The sequence below is a fragment of the Cryptotermes secundus genome, unplaced genomic scaffold, assembly GCF_002891405.2.
Source record: "Cryptotermes secundus unplaced genomic scaffold, Csec_1.0 scaffold181, whole genome shotgun sequence".
Lineage (NCBI taxonomy): Eukaryota > Metazoa > Arthropoda > Insecta > Blattodea > Kalotermitidae > Cryptotermes > Cryptotermes secundus.
In genome coordinates, this window is record NW_019723906.1 from 549,166 (window position 1) to 565,366 (window position 16,201).

General features: G+C 39.2%; 1 protein-coding gene across 2 annotated transcripts in view; it reads left to right on the forward strand.

Annotated features, from left to right (window-relative positions):
- LOC111861994 (coatomer subunit beta) overlaps positions 1-13,305 on the forward strand; it is a 19,193-nt gene extending 5,888 nt beyond the window's left edge. For both annotated transcript variants that reach the window (XM_023847010.2, XM_023847009.2), the window contains exons 7-19: positions 1,159-1,351; positions 2,709-2,857; positions 3,725-3,865; positions 3,977-4,111; positions 4,596-4,735; positions 4,946-5,148; positions 5,935-6,104; positions 6,441-6,750; positions 7,225-7,386; positions 8,553-8,698; positions 10,665-10,754; positions 10,862-11,014; positions 12,913-13,305. In XM_023847010.2, the coding sequence (XP_023702778.1) occupies positions 1,159-1,351; positions 2,709-2,857; positions 3,725-3,865; positions 3,977-4,111; positions 4,596-4,735; positions 4,946-5,148; positions 5,935-6,104; positions 6,441-6,750; positions 7,225-7,386; positions 8,553-8,698; positions 10,665-10,754; positions 10,862-11,014; positions 12,913-12,984 (2,064 nt within the window). In that variant the 3' untranslated portion in view covers positions 12,985-13,305. The remainder of the gene's footprint in view (positions 1-1,158; positions 1,352-2,708; positions 2,858-3,724; positions 3,866-3,976; positions 4,112-4,595; positions 4,736-4,945; positions 5,149-5,934; positions 6,105-6,440; positions 6,751-7,224; positions 7,387-8,552; positions 8,699-10,664; positions 10,755-10,861; positions 11,015-12,912) is intronic.
- The last annotated feature ends 2,896 nt before the right edge of the window (positions 13,306-16,201 follow it).

Here is a 16,201-nt window from a genome sequence, read left to right on the forward strand (position 1 = left end):
GACTCACTTGGGCCCCAGGTGAACTTGACCTCCCCCAGGAAACGCCACTGACTGTGATATTTGCCTCATGCGACTGTCCAGTCAGATCTTGCACTAGGATTTTGTGGAATTTTTATGTGTCATTTTTCCACCACATGACTTGTGCAATAAATAGGCATTGAGAATAGTCCACAAGTCTAGAAGGTGGGAAAACAATTTCTTTGTCGATTTCAATGTCTTCCAGGCAATTCTGTAACTATTTACCATCCTGTCACATTTATCCACAGAGCCCATATGTGCATTGTTGTCTTCAGTGGCTTTATAACTCTACCAAGACACAAAATAAAAATGTTTTATAAATAAGTAATTGACAGTCTGACACTGACTTTCTGACTGATAATTCTCCACTGAAAACAAATCCTTGAAAATGAACCACTTACTTGCAAGCTCAAGAAGCACAAATATGAATGCTGAGATGAATATTTACTTCTCAGTTCTCAAAACAAAGCTGTGCTCTATTTGGCTGACCCGTCATAAACAGTCATATCTAAATGTAAATAATATCGAAACCAGTACTGTGATAAATGATTTCATTGTTCAGAGCTAACGAATGAACCGCCTACTTGACCTTGCATGGGTTTGTTGTGGTTTCAACCGAAGATCAAACTGTCAGCACTCCCAAAGAGTGCACGTTAAATAAACCTCACATTCAGGCCACAGCAGAGCATTACTTGCTGTCAGATATATCTAACATTTGTATGTTAAAGGTTAATAAGCTAAATTTGTTTTAATTAAAAAACAATCTTGAGAAGGTTTCATTATAATTGTTCAGGCAGCTGTATTGCAAGTATTTAGTACATGATAGTGCACTTCAGTTTCTTGAGATAAGAGGATGAAGATCAGGAATCAATAAATGCATGGAAAATTATTTGCCAGTCAGAATTTTAGGCCTGCACTCAATGATTGTATGTTTCAACCCTTCTTTTTCTTAAAGGGTTTTTTTTTTACATAGCATTTTGCATTGTTTCATTTAGCATATTCCACAATCCAGTAGCATAATGTAAAAGAAGAAAGGTCAGTGAAAACATTAATTTGATCTTAATTGAAAATCAGACTTCAAACAATATTTATGGCCTGCTTGTGCTCATCATTACCACAAGCATGTGTTCTTGTTTGTAGGCAGCTGCTTCCTGCTACATTGAACTCATTGTCAAGGAAAGTGACAACAATGTAAAACTGATAGTATTAGACCGCCTTATTGCACTAAAGGAACATCCCACACATGAACGAGTCTTGCAAGACCTTGTTATGGATATACTTCGAGTTCTGGCCAGTCCTGACCTTGAAGTTCGGAAGAAAACTTTGAACTTGGGTGAGTTAGTATTAACTCTAAATGTGCAGAAGCTGGCTTATCACATGTTCAGAGGAGCAGTTCGTAACTCGCAGGCAAGGTCTGTCCTGTAGGTGGTCCCATCATATCCTAGAATAATGTGTTAACATAATTCTTTGAAAATTTGAACTGTACAGCAGTTAAGTATTGCAGTGTATGCACATCAGATATTTTTTCTTTCTGTTATATCTGTTCTGAGCTTTAGGATATACTTCAAATAGTGTTAAGCACTTTCAGATACCCTCCATTTCACTAAAAGGGAGTTTGTATGGTGGTACACAGTGCTTTGCTGTTGGTCTTAGAAACGTAATTTTGGCCTCTACATTGAATGCACCCCAATCTCAGTGCATGCTCATAAAATACAGTTAATTTGAGATGTTGAGGTGAGGTAAAATTGTCCCTGTACTTAATTAAGACAGGTTCAACCGTGAAGAATTTTGGAAGAATGGAAGTATAGCTGTACCAGTCTTAACCTCCACATTGGCTGAAGATCAGTTGTCAACTTTATGCCAGTTCAAAATGTTTTAGAGTTTAGTTTACAAACATTACTTTTTGAAATTGTGTGGAGACATTGGTATAATTCCAATAAGCACTCAGAACATAACTTGAAACTTTGAAAAAATAAATGTAAAAGTTTAGTATGCGATAAACAGTAATTAACATTAAATTCTTTAAATTTTTGTTCTCAGTTTTAAATGTCATTCATCCTCACTGGAGATTCATGTGTAAATGCCCCACAGTATTGAAGATTTAATTAATTTCTTTATTTTATTTGTGATTTATTTAGCGATAATTAAGGGGCTCAGAGCTCAAGTGGTTAGTCACTGGCTTCCCACCGCGGCGGCCCGGGTTCGATCCCGGGTCTGGTCAAGTGGGATTTGTGGTGGAGAAAGTGGCACTGGGGTGGGTTTTCTCCAAGTACTTCAGTTTCCCCTGCCAATCTTCATTCCACCAAATTCTCCATCATCGTAATCACTTGAGACAGGGTACAATAGGCCAGTAAGTGGCCACTGTACCGAGTGGACCCAGTTGGACTCCACCCCCCACTAAGTGAAAATGGGCTCAGATTGTATAGAGTTTAATGGGAAGATGATTAATTACAATGAACTGAGAGTAAGTGGAAGCAAGTAGCCCTGGCCTCTTTCAAGGTACTGTCCCAGAATATGCTTGGAGAGGATGGGGAAACCATGAAACCTCTCAGTTAGTACCCTGACAAGATTCGAAACAAGCACTTCCCAGATACAAGTGAGAAGCATAACATACTGAGTGTGAAGGTTTGGTTAGACTGTAGAGTGGAGTCGTTTTCCCTTAATACATACAGTATGTTTACATATTACAGCAATGGAGTTGGTATCATCCCGAAATATTGAAGAGATGGTTTTGGTTCTAAAGAAAGAGGTCGCTAAGACACACAATATTGTGGAGCATGAAGATACTGGAAAATATCGTCAGCTGCTGGTTCGAACTCTACACAGTTGCTGCATTAAGGTTAGTTCTCCTTCATCACTTTTATGCCTATCCCTGAACACAGAACAGAACATTTTAGTGAATGTGTTTGAATTTATGTACAAGGTGTATCAGAAAGTTTCCGGACTGTTATTGTTGTAACTACCTTGGTGAAAGAAGATGAGAGGGGAGGCCAAGGTCACACTTCTGCAAGCCTATTGTATCAGCCTGCCACATGACACCCTGCTGTGAACACACATTGCTTTTACATAAGTGCTTTTTCAACTTTGTGTTTTGTTTTGTTCTCAATGGATGGCAAAATTGAGCCATGTGTCTGCATCAAGTTTTGCATGACGCTCATTAAATCCACTAGCAAAACCCTTGAAATGTTTTGTGAGGCTTTTGGAGAACTTTCTTTACGCAGGACAGCGGTTTTTTGAATAACATTCACGTTTTTAAGGCTGGTCGAGTGTCAGCTTAAGATGACAGACATTCAAGGTGACCAAGCACCATTGAAACTGCACATACTTCCCTGAAAACGACAGAGTTTGTGACTAACAACAATATGGATATCGTTCCCCATCCTCCCTACTTGCCAGACTTAGCCCCTGTGATTTCGTTTTTCTTCCCAATTTGAAAATGAAACTGAAGGAATGACGTTTTGAAACGGTGTCTCGCATCCAAAGGGAATCACAAACAGTACTTAACAGCATTAAGGAAAACGACTTCCACAGTGCAAATAATGGGATTGCTGTGTATATTCCCAAGGAGATTATTTTGAAGGAGATGACAGCCAAAAGTCAGTAAGTTAAGCCAGCATTTCTTTATTGACCTAGTCCAGGAACTTACCATAGCACCTTGTATAACATAATAATCTGGAGGTTTACCCGTTATATTTTACTTTTATAGTTTCCAGATGTGGCAGCAACTGTAATTCCTGTTCTGATTGAATTCCTTTCTGATACAAATGAGCTTGCAGCATCTGATGTTTTGGTATTTGTACGTGAAGCAATTCAGAAGTTTGAAGGACTCCGACCTCTAATAATAGAGGTATGTTGCCTTTTAAATTATGTATTTTTGATTCCAAAATATTTGTTTGCCAGAATGAAATTCCGATTAAATTTTGTACTTTCAAGTATTATGTATGACACAAATTTACAGAGACTCCTGGATGCTTTCCCAGCAGTTAAGTCTGTTAAGGTTCATCGTGCAGCATTATGGATTCTTGGAGAGTATGCTTCTAGTCCTGATGATATCCAGGCTGTTATGAATCAAGTGCGGCAAACTCTTGGGGAGGTAGTAATTAATAATATTTTTGACAATGAAATGATTTTATTTTCTCTATCATGTCAATCTATTTATTATATAGCTAGCAAAGTTCTCATTCAGATTCACTGAAAAATCTGAGAGACATTGCTACATTACTTGTTACCTGCCAAGAAAATGGTACGGTGTGCCTCTTCTTGTCACTGTTGCCTTCAGTGGTGCCACCAATACAGATTGAGAGACCTAAGTATGAACCATAGCAGTCTTCTGATTCATTCTGTATCCTGTTGATTCACAGTACCACAGTATAACATTTATGTGGTATAAGCATTTCTCAGTTGCCATTCATCTTCCCAGCCAATTTATGTTCTCTGACTTTACTTTATGTTGCTCAGCTTCATAACACAAAGAAATGTGATGTGTGAAAATCTGTAAAATGTATATTAATAGAAATTAGTTATATAGTTCATATATATCTGGAGCATTTTTAACTGGTTTTATTTTAATCTGTTAGATTCCATTAGTGGATGATGAGCTCCGTCTTGCAGCTGGTGAGAAGGCAGATGAAGATGGAATACAGCAACAGGTTCCAATACAGAAATTAGTCACTTCAGATGGAACATATGCTACCCAGTCAGCTTTCAATACCGCCAGGTAGTGTTTTGCCCTGTTACATTGTGCCTCTTCTATTTTTCCTAAGTTTGGGATTCAGATCATTTATCCTTAAATTTTAATAATATCCTGTTTTATAACAGTCCACAAACTTGGACATCTTTTGGCAGTGTTTTTGTGTGGGATCTTCCTGTTCTGTATCTTGTTTCTGTATGAACCTAACAATGAAATGACTGTCTCTTTGTCCCTCAGTATCTCCAAGAAAGGGGAAGCCCGCCCTCCATTGCGTCAGTACATGATGGATGGTGATTTCTTTATTGGAGCTGCTCTTGGTACTACTCTAGCCAAGCTTGCTCTCCGATACATGTCACTAACACCAGATGGCAAAAAGCAAAATCGTTTTTGTTCTGAAGCAATGCTTATTATGGCATCCATTTTACACCTAGGGAAATCAGGTAAATACTTACATTTTCCTTGTGATTGGAAGGGATTAGGAGAATTGTTCAGGTAATGTAATTAGTGTTTTGCTGTCCATACTGATTTAAATTTTCATGTTTATTTTTATTACATTGTCACTTTTTTTTATCACATATGCAGTATGAATATAAGGGTACAGCCTTACATTAGCTGCTAGGCCGCGCTGTAGCTCAAGCAGTTAGTTGCTGGCTTCCCACTGCAGCAGCCCGGGTTCGATCCTGTGTCTGGTCAAGTGGGATTTGTGGTGGACAAAGTGGCTCTGGGGCGGGTTATCTCCAAGTACTTAGGTTTCCCCTGTCAATCTTCATTCCACAAAATTCTCCATCATCATAATCACACAGGGCAGGCTACAATAGGCCAATCAGTGGCCGCCATGCCGAGTGGACCCAGTTGGACTCATTAAGCGAATTTAAAAAAATTAGTTAATTACATTAGCTAGCGCCGAGGTCAAGAAAATGTGAATCTATACATCCGTCCCTCCATATGCCTTCATGGCGTAGTGCTTAATTAGTTAAGCACAGGGACAGCTTTACACTTTACCTTTCGCACTAGCAGTCAGGTGCAACATCGTTGTATTTATCAGCCTTCTTTGGCCATCTTCAGGGTATTCATGTATTAAGTTATTAAAAATTAATTTTTGTTATTTCCTGAATGATAAACAGTTACCCCTGAGTTAAAGTTTGATTGCTGTCCCCATAGAACATGGAGATTTCAAATCATGCATTCTCAGATGATATCTAATTATGTTACATTTATTTATACAGGTTTGGCTGTCAAAAATATGACAAATGATGATGCCGATCGCTTGTATTTGTGTCTTCAAGTGCTATCTGATAAGTCCCCAGTCATTGTAAAAATCTTTAATGAGAACTGTCGTTGTGCCCTGTCCATTATGCTTGCTGCCAAAGCAGAAGAGGAGGCTTCTACACAGAAAGTATGTAATCCATGATGCATTTTCACATGATACCTAAAATTAAGTAACTAAGTTTATATACATATTATATTGATGGCAAAAAATCTTAAATTCAATGAAACTAAAATTGTTGCATCTGAGAAAAATATTCTGCTGTGATCCAGATTGTGTGTTGGGTACCTATACTGAAAGTGTGTTGAAATCAGAAACATCTTTTAGTTAGCTGTGCGAACTCTACAGTCTCTGTGATTGGTTGTGGATTTGGAATTTTATCTCTCACAAGCACCTTGCATTAAACTTAAAAAAATGTGTTCTGTTTCTTACTGTTTTGAGAAAGCTTTGCTGTGTTTTATTCAGGCCAAAGAGAAGCCTGGGTCAGTGATACATGCAGACGAACCAATATCATTCCTTCAGCTGTCCTCATCTCGGGGTGCAGGTGACCTGGGTGGCACTGAGAATGTGTTTGAGTTAAGTCTTAATCAGGCCGTAGTGGGTCGGCGAGATGGAATTTGTTCAGGGCTGGGAGGTGGAGAATCAACACCGGGATTGAGCAAGCTGAACAAGGTCACTCAACTCACTGGCTTCTCAGATCCAGTCTATGCTGAAGCCTATGTTCATGTCAACCAATATGACATTGTTCTGGATGTTCTCATTGTAAATCAGACAGGTAAAGAAATGAGTGTAATATTATAATGTAATACTAAGTTAAGATTAGGGAAGGTGAGTCTGAGATTTAATGGCACCCATGAGACATGTATTCATCAGTGTTCAGAAAGTTTGAAGTGTTTCATTAAAAGAAACAGTCATTAACAGTAGCCATGTGTTATATCTTTTTTGACTACTTAATGATTATTCATGTATATAATCTTGAAATTTATGTCAGTTTTAAATACTTGTTGAATTGCTGCTCTGTTAGAAGAATATGAGGAAAGTTTATGCATTTTAAAACATGAAGTTGTCAGACCAGAAAGTATACACATATTTAAGACCCTTTCTTTGTGAGATTTTATTTTTTCAGTTTGTTGAATTTATCTTAACTATTTGTGTTAATTGTGACATGTTTTTTTCTTTCATTAATTTTCTTTTACCCATGATGTAAGGTATTTGTAATGCATTATTGAAGTATGTTATCACAATTCAGGTGACACATTACAAAATTGCACACTCGAGCTGGCTACCTTGGGAGACTTGAAGCTAGTAGAAAAACCACAGCCTGTCGTCTTGGCTCCTCACGACTTCTGCAATATTAAGGCCAATGTGAAGGTTGCGTCCACAGAAAATGGCATCATCTTCGGTAATATTGGTGAGCGCTGTTATTTCACTATTCTGTTTCCTGTTGTTCCATGTAAATTTTATGTGTAAATCCTACATTCCAAAGGAACTGTCACAGAAAGTAACCAGGAAAGCACAGTTGGTATAGTGACTGGCTATAGACTGGATGAGCAGGGGTCCTGAGTTCAAGTTTTGGTAAGGTCAAGAATTCTTTCTTCTCCATGCCCTCCAGACCAGCTCTGGGGCCCATCCAGCCTCCTATCTAATGAGAACTTGGGTCTCATTCCCCAGGGGTAAAGCTGCCAGGGCATGAATTGAATTGAATTGAATTTATTTACATTCTATAAATCCTAAGCAGGTTAGTACCTTTGGATACAGAACAAGTCAAAAGGTTACATACATAAGTACAGGCAATTTTAGCTTAAAAATTAATATAACTTAATTTTACATCATTCTCTATTTACATTGAAGTATTCATCTAAAGAGTAGAAGGAATGAGCATGTAGATAATTCTTTAACTCTGATTTAAACTTTTTAGTATCATTGCCCAAGTTTTTAATACTTTGTGGCAGATTGTTGAACACTTTTATGCCAGTAAAGTAGACTCCTTTTTGATATACTGATAAAGTTGATGAGGGTAGGTGGAAGTTATATTTTTGTCTAGTATTCATGTTATAGACATCAGAATTTAATTTGAATTTATCTTTGTTGTAAACAACAAATAGGAGAAGCGACCACTCACCTCTGACTAGTGCTGAAGTCAAGAAAACTCCCCTATACGCCTTCATAGCGCTTAATTAGTTAAGCACAGGGACAACTTTACCTTTACCTTTTATTGTCACAGAAAAGCAAGAAAGAAAATACATTTGCAAGATACTGCATTAAGTGTTTCTGCACTCTCAAATACAGCTGCCATGCTGGTAATACTGATGGTAGTGAATTAGGTTGGAGGTTGATGCTTTTATTTTCCTTGATTCATCCTTTTTTTTTTAATGATGTAAGTCTGCATGTATCAGTTTATTTTAGGAAAGCCTTCCCACCAAACAACCTCAGAAGTGATGCAGTTACGAGCATTCTGTGTGGGTTTAGTGATGTATAGTTGTAGCATAAAATTTCCCTGTTCTCATATCTGTGCTGCTGAATACATTAGTTTCTTATAAGACCTGCAGCAATACTGGATATATTGTTTCATTGCAGTATATGATGTGAGTGGTGCTGCATCAGATCGCAATGTCGTGGTGCTCAATGATATTCATATTGATATAATGGATTACATTGTTCCTGCATCATGCAATGACACTGAGTTCAGACAGATGTGGGCTGAGTTTGAATGGGAGAATAAGGTAAGTTATTTATAAATAGTATGTTGAATTAAATCCTTAATGAGAAGAGTCAGCTTATTATAGTATGTTGAATTAAATCCTTAATGAGAAGAGTCAGCTTATAAGAACCTCATACTAATGAATTTATTTAATTATATTTTATTTAGTGAGATATATTTTAAGTGTATTAAAATGGCTTTGTTCTTCTGTATTGCAGTTAGAGTTTGTCATACTCATGAGATCTATATAGTATTCTTTATGATACTTACAACACACAGGGGCCCAAAAGAATGGATACACACTTTGATATATGTTATCTACAAATATTTTCAAGGTTGAACCAAAATGTTATGTACAGTGTGTATTGTGATGTTCTCTCAAAAGATGGTGCTACTGACATGAATGCCAGAGTCACCTTATCGAATGACAGAAGTCATAGAAAATGGCAGCAGGACTGTTGTCATTTCAACAGTGTAAGATAATTTTGAAGTGGTACTGGAAATTTGAAAATGGGTGTGAAATAGAAAGATAGTGAGGAACTGAATTTGCAACAGACCCTCCAACATAATTAACAGTTCATACATTTGTGACAAATTTGAGGCAAGTGCTACAGTGCATGATGTGCACAAGCAAAGATCTGGGAGTTTGTGCCCAGTTACAAGTCCAGCCTCTTCTGCTGTGATGTAGGATTCACTGCAGAGGTCTGCAAAGCAATGTGTATGTGAGACAGGAATTAGCAGATCAAGTGTAAACACATTCTAAAATGTGTTAAATTGAAAGTTAATATCCTAAGGTTGAGATAATGCTATAAATGAAGACAATCCTGATCAAATAGTGCAGTTTTGTGAGTGGCTTCAACACAAGATACAGGAGGATGAGGAGTTATTGAGCAAAATTGTTTGGTCTGATGAACAACATTTAACCCATTGGCATGGTTTGACGTGTATGTTTCGTCAGGTATTTAAATCGTCTNAAAGTCCACTCATTCATGTGAACAGGGTGGTCAGTTTATCAGGACTCACTGTTTGGTGTGGGCTGTCATACATGGGTTTGATTCGACTGTTCTTGTGTGAAGGAACAGTTACTGGCCCTGTGTACCTGAACATGCTTCAGACATCCATTTTACCTGCCATTCATCAGCTCTACAGGAGCAAGCCATTTTACTTTCAACAAGATGGTGCACCACCACACTACCACCAAGATGTCAGAAGTCACGAAGAGGTAGTGTTGAGTATCCCCACATCACCTGATTTAACCCACCTCGACTTTTACTTGGGGGGGGTCCGTGAAGGATGTGATATATCGTAGAAAACCACCGACACTGAAGACATGTTGGGAAGAAATTGAAAAGTTGTGTGCCGCTATCCTGGTTGACACCTTAACCACAGTTGCTGGTACACTAGTCCACCAAACTCAGAAGTGTCGACAAACAAATGGTGGGCACTTTGAACACTTGTTCAAGTTCCATATATGTTGCAACCATCCATTTCTGTGTGTATCAAATTTTAATTACCAGTAAATTATTTAAACCAATATTTTGTACATCGGTGTATACATTTTTTGGGCCCCTCTGTGTTTAGTATAATTTGCAACATAAGATAATTTAAACTTACATAAGGATTGTTTACAAGTATAGTTGCTTTAATATGGATTTGCTTAACCTTCCTCAAACCATGAACTTATGCATTAAAACCATTGCAGTGAAAGAGATTGATTGTAAATCAGTCAGAACAACATTTCTCTTAGTAGGCAACATAAAATGTGACATACAGATGTTAGCAGGAAGTGCAGTCTTTCACATTATGTTCACCTCGCAGCCTATTTGTACATCATTTGAATAAAGAATATGTATGTTCTTTTTTCCTGTGAAACTTTTAGCAGGTAGTTCTATAACAAAGTTTGGCAGTCAGAGGGTTAATTTATAATGAATAATATGGTTGTGATGAGCGATTATGTGTGTTAATTTTATACTCTTGTTTTTAAATAGGTTTCTGTCAATACAAATTTGACAGATCTTCATGAGTACCTTCGTCATTTGATAAGCAGCACAAATATGAAGTGCTTGACTCCAGAAAAGGTAACAGGGAGCTACCAGTAGGGAAGTTAAAAGTGTAGGAGTGATGTTTTATAAGAATTAATTATGTGATTTGTACTGCATAATTTAATTGATGTAATTTTGTGCAGGCCCTGTCTGGTCAGTGTGGCTTCATGGCTGCGAACATGTATGCTCGCTCTATCTTTGGTGAAAACGCTCTTGCAAACCTGAGCATAGAGAAACCATTCAACAAGCCGGATGCGCCTGTGACAGGTCATATTCGTATTAGGGCCAAAAGTCAAGTGAGTAATGGCATGTTTTCTGTTGTAACATGTGGTTAAATGGTTAGTACTTGTGTTTCATATTTACTAGGTCCTGTGTTAAATCTTGGCCAAAGACTTACCATTCTGTCTGAGATCTGCCATGGTTCCCGCAGTCAAGTATTAAGTATCTTAAATAGGTTGTGACTGGCTCCTTCCACATCTATTTTAAAACATAATCATCCTACCATTTGATGCTCCATAACCTGTTCAATAGAAAAATCATTATTAAATCACCCATGAAAGACTGTCATAAAAAATGGTAACTGGTAATGTTAAACCGAATTATAAGCACTATGCAAGTACTAGTTTCATCCTGATTGAAATTGTCATCTATTACTGCAATACAGTAGGAGCCTGTATGCTGACCAGGCTGTGGACTGGACAACTGAGGAATCAGAACTCAGTTCCTAGCAAGGAATTTTTATCTTCTCCTCTGTGACCATACCAGCTCTAGAGTCCCTCCAGCCACTTATCTCATGGATACCAAAAAATAAATCTTTATATTAATTGCAACATTGATATTTCAATCTTGAGCTAAGAGAATTGACATATAACTGCATGCAAATTAGCATAATCAGAATTATAATTTTTGCATTGCTAGCAGATGAAATCTGTCCCTGTCAGCCTGTTTCTGACCATGATGAAAAAGGACAAGACCCTAGAATGGTAATTTTAACTGAGTGATGTGTGAATTTTTGTCAAAAATAACTATCAGAAGTGTGTATGATAAAAAGTAACGAGTGTTATAAATTGTGATTGCAGTGAAATTGTTGTTCAAGTGGAATACACTCAACTCTCAATTTTCCGGGATAATGGTGGGGATGGAAATCACAATTAATTGAAAACCCGGCTAAGACAAATTTTATTAAAAGTAGTACTGTAATACTGTACCTTCATAATACTATAGGCCTACCTGTATTTAAATTTATTCAACCTCATTTTTATGTCATCTCATGGCCTATTTAATACTTTTTTTACATTACACTGAAGTATGAATTAGTTATTTCAATCAGAGTGTTGAACAACGTCCAACACTTTTTATGAATATTCACACTTAACACTTAAAAAAATTTAATATTGTTGTTTGCTTTTTCGCAGCATTTTCCTTTTTACGGATATCTGTACGAAGCCTACGTAATATTAGCTTGTCACTTAATAAACTGTTCTCTTCACTCTCCAGATAGTCTAGTAAGGATTCCAAATGATTAAGAGCAGCACCATGTGATATTTTCTTACTAGCAGCACTGTCCACCTCTTCCTCATTCTCACTTTCTTCCCGCTCTTCTGGCTGCACCCCCACTGAACTTATGGTTTCGTCACTGCTTAACATTTCGAAGCCCGGCTCACATGAGTTTCTGTTGAATACTTAACACAACACGCTTCCTTTTACAACCTGACATTTTGCTAACGCACTTGAAGATTGATACAAAGAGACCAACTGGGGCGGTGTATCTGTCCTTGAAACTTTCCACAAATCCTTGCATTCTTTCACCCCTACCCTAGAACACTGTGTTAGCATAAGGGGACCAAAAAATGCAGAGCTCGGTTCACACTAGTGCGAAAATAGTGTTACAACTCACCATATGAAACAAAAGTGAATGAATATTAAACAACATGTAAGCCTCAAAAAAGCCCCAGTGCCGCAGTTAAGCCACAGACTGGTTTATCCGCCCCTGGAAAATCAAGAGTTGAGTGTATATTCTTGTTCTTGTTTCAGACTGGAGATGGCATTCTCACACATGCCTATTCAAGTGAAATTATGAGGTGTTGGTCATGTAAATTCTTTAAACACTGTGGCTCAGTGTAGAACAGATGTGTACAGCTACTAAATGGCTGAAACTTGTTTTTAAAGTAATATAATTTTGTTTCACTTTCAGGGCATGGCATTGAGCCTTGGAGACAAAATTAATATGACTCAGAAAGGTCCACACAAGACATGTGGAGCATAGGCTCTAGAAGTATGGTAGCATCTGTATGCTCCATCCATTATGAGTTGCTGGGCAGAAGTAGAGTGTTATTTCCCATATTTCTAATAAAGAATTATAAAATTGTGGCAGGAAATAAATTATAACTGTGCAAGTTCATTCCTCTCATTGGTCAAATTTGGGTTTCTTCAACAGTAAACGCGTGATATAGTTGATACAATTTGCGCTTGTACCCATGTCTATCTTGTAATCAGTTGTGAGAGTTAATACAGTTTTGACCACTTTGCTGTATTCTGTTATTGATGGATGATAAGTAAATAAAAAAGTCATAAGTTTTAATAGGAATAAGTGTCAGCTTCTGTTATACAAAATTCCTTACTTTTCCTTTCCCATTAGGTGGTGATATTGCACTGCTGTTGCTAGGAATGTTAGGCTAAGAGATATAAATGTAATCACAAACTTTATGTAACATACTTCAATCATTTGTCTTTGTTGTAATTGTACAAAACTTGGAGGTTATGTCTGACAACTTAGATATGTTTTAAACCAATAGTAATGGAAAATTGCATGAAGCAAAGACTCTGTTGGGTATTACACAATATGCTGTAAATACATACAAACTTTCAAAGGAAAATGGATATCAAGACTCATGAATCATTGTTGCACATTTTTACACTGCCAGATTTTTCTCGTAATTTAATTTATCATAATGTTGTTTTACGCAGAAACTGCCTTCTAAAAGAAGTACTGGTACTGGTAAGTACTTCTGCTCTGTAGGGAGCTTGCAGTCTTCACCAAGATGTTTCATCATTTCTTGCAGTTCTTCTAAGCAAGGGCTCTTAGGTTACCTTAAAATAGATTTTGAACCTTCATTGTCATAATTATCCCATCAACTGTTACAAAACCTGTACCGTTGATTGATGTCGCCCAATGGAGTCACAGTGTGGTGGGAGACCTTGGCCCGCTGGCAGGACTGACAAGCCCGGGCCCAGGTGCGGCAATCCTTCCGCACGCCCGGCCACACAAACCACTCTGCGACCAGCCTCACTGTTGCTCTGGCGCCTGCGTGAGACAGCTCATGTAAAGACCTGAACACTTGGGGTCGTAGAGGGGCTGGAATGTACGGTCGAGGTTTCCTGGCGAAGGTGTCGCAATAGAGGGATACCGTAGTGCCGGGTATCGGTAGTTTCTCGATTCTTAGGGCTGTGGTTGACCCCAGGAGAGCTTGGAGTTCGGCGTCGTCGTCCTGCGATCCGGCCAGTGAGTCGTATGATGGTGGTGCCGTGACAGACTCGACGCGAGAGAAGTCGTCGTCGACTACGTTGTCCTGGCCCGAAATGTGTTTAATATCTGTTTTAACCTGGGCACGAAGTCCAGATGATTGAACTGCCGCGGTGAATATTTGTTCCGCTTCTGCTNTTTGTAAACTGGGCGCCGAAGTCCAGATGATTGAACTGCAGCGATGAACATTTGTCCCGCTTCTGCTGGAAGACGTAAGTAATGGGCTTGTGGTCAGTGAAGATGGTGAAGTGGCGCGCTTCCAGCATATGCCGGAAATGTTTGACGGCCTCGTAGATGGCCAGCAGCTCGCGGTCGTAGGCACTGTGCTTTTGCTGGACAGGGTTAAGTTTTTTCGAGAAAAAGGCGAGGGGCTGCCAGACGTTGTTGACTTGCTGCAGCACGGCACCCATGGCGGACGTGGAGGCATCCGTGACGAGTGCGAGTGGCGCGGATGGGTCAGGGTGTGCGAGCAGAGAGGCGCGTGACAAACTCGCCTTGCACTCTTCAAATGCCTTCAGGAGCTCCGGTGTCCGGGAGATGGGGTGGGAACCCTTGAATCTGGGGCCGGAGAGAACGTCGTGCAGTAGTGCTTGGGTGACAGCCGCGTGGGGCAGAAATCGCCGGTAGAAGTTAACCATGCCCAGGAAACGACGGAGCTGGCTGACGGTCTTTGGTGGGTGGCAGTGCTGCAGATGAGTCACTCGCTCTGCCAGAAGTTTGGACCCCTCGGCGGACACCTTGTAGCCGAGGAAGGTGACCTCGGGTGATCCCGTGTTTCTGGAGTTGCTGGAAGAGTTCCCGCAGGTGAATCTCGTGCTCCTCTGGTGATCGGGAGAAATCGAGGATATCGTCCAGGTACGCGAAACAGAAGTCGAGTCCCCGCAGAACGTTGTCCATAAACCACTGGAAGGTTTGGGCAGCATTGCGCAGGCCGAAGGACATGAAATGGAACTCGAACAGGCCGAAAGGAGTGGTAATGGCCGTCTTCTGGGTGTCTCCGGGATGGACGGGAATTTGGTTGTAGGCTCATACCAGGTCTATTTTGGAGAAAATGGTACAGCCATGGAGGTGATGTGAGTAGTCATGGATATGCGGGACTGGGTAGCGGTCAGGGATTGTCCGGGCGTTGAGTGCTCTATAGTCGCCGCAAGGACGCCAACCGTTGTCTTTTCAATGTGGTATTGACTTAGGAGGAGTGTTGTCCGTTGATCGGCGAAACAGCGTGATAGTATGTGGGATGTTCCCACAGGATGTTAGAATTTATATAGTGAAGTCGCATCATAGACGCATTGAACTGACGCGAATTCAACCATACGTGCTTGTCAGTAAATAAATTTTGAAAAAGTTCTTTTGGCGGGGAAAGAGGAAGACTAATTACGGTAATATCCAGGATGAATGGTGAGTTGTTCAGGTTTACTCTTTTCCTTTTTTATTCCCTCATTTTTCATCTCAGTCTCTCTCTCTTTTATGTAATTGAACATGACATTACTGTACATTTTACTTGTATATGTACTCTATTGTATACATACACACTGCAGGGTATATACAAAATCATGTATTTTATGGGCTATTTAAGAGATTTTCAAAGATAATTCTGACTATACGCGACTTTTGGTTTACGCGCTGTCTTCAGATCGTAAGCCGCGCCTCCACTATATATGTAAACACATTCCACGCAGATAGAAATGCCATTCGTACATGAAGTTTGTTTACCTGTGGCTCTTATGTCGTGGAGAAAAGGCCAAGAAATTGGAGGCTTCATCCTGTAATTTGTGAAAAAGTACCAGAACGGAAGTTCATATACTTCATGCACAACTGAAGAGGTGTCCTGGTAGCCTTTCGAGCTCCACCGCATGCCCATCAGTTCGTTTATCATACTTCACTGCAAATATTGTTCTTCATATTAAAACAAATTGTCCGAGCGGTCTACAGATTTTAAAATTGGAAATAGTCGTACGCA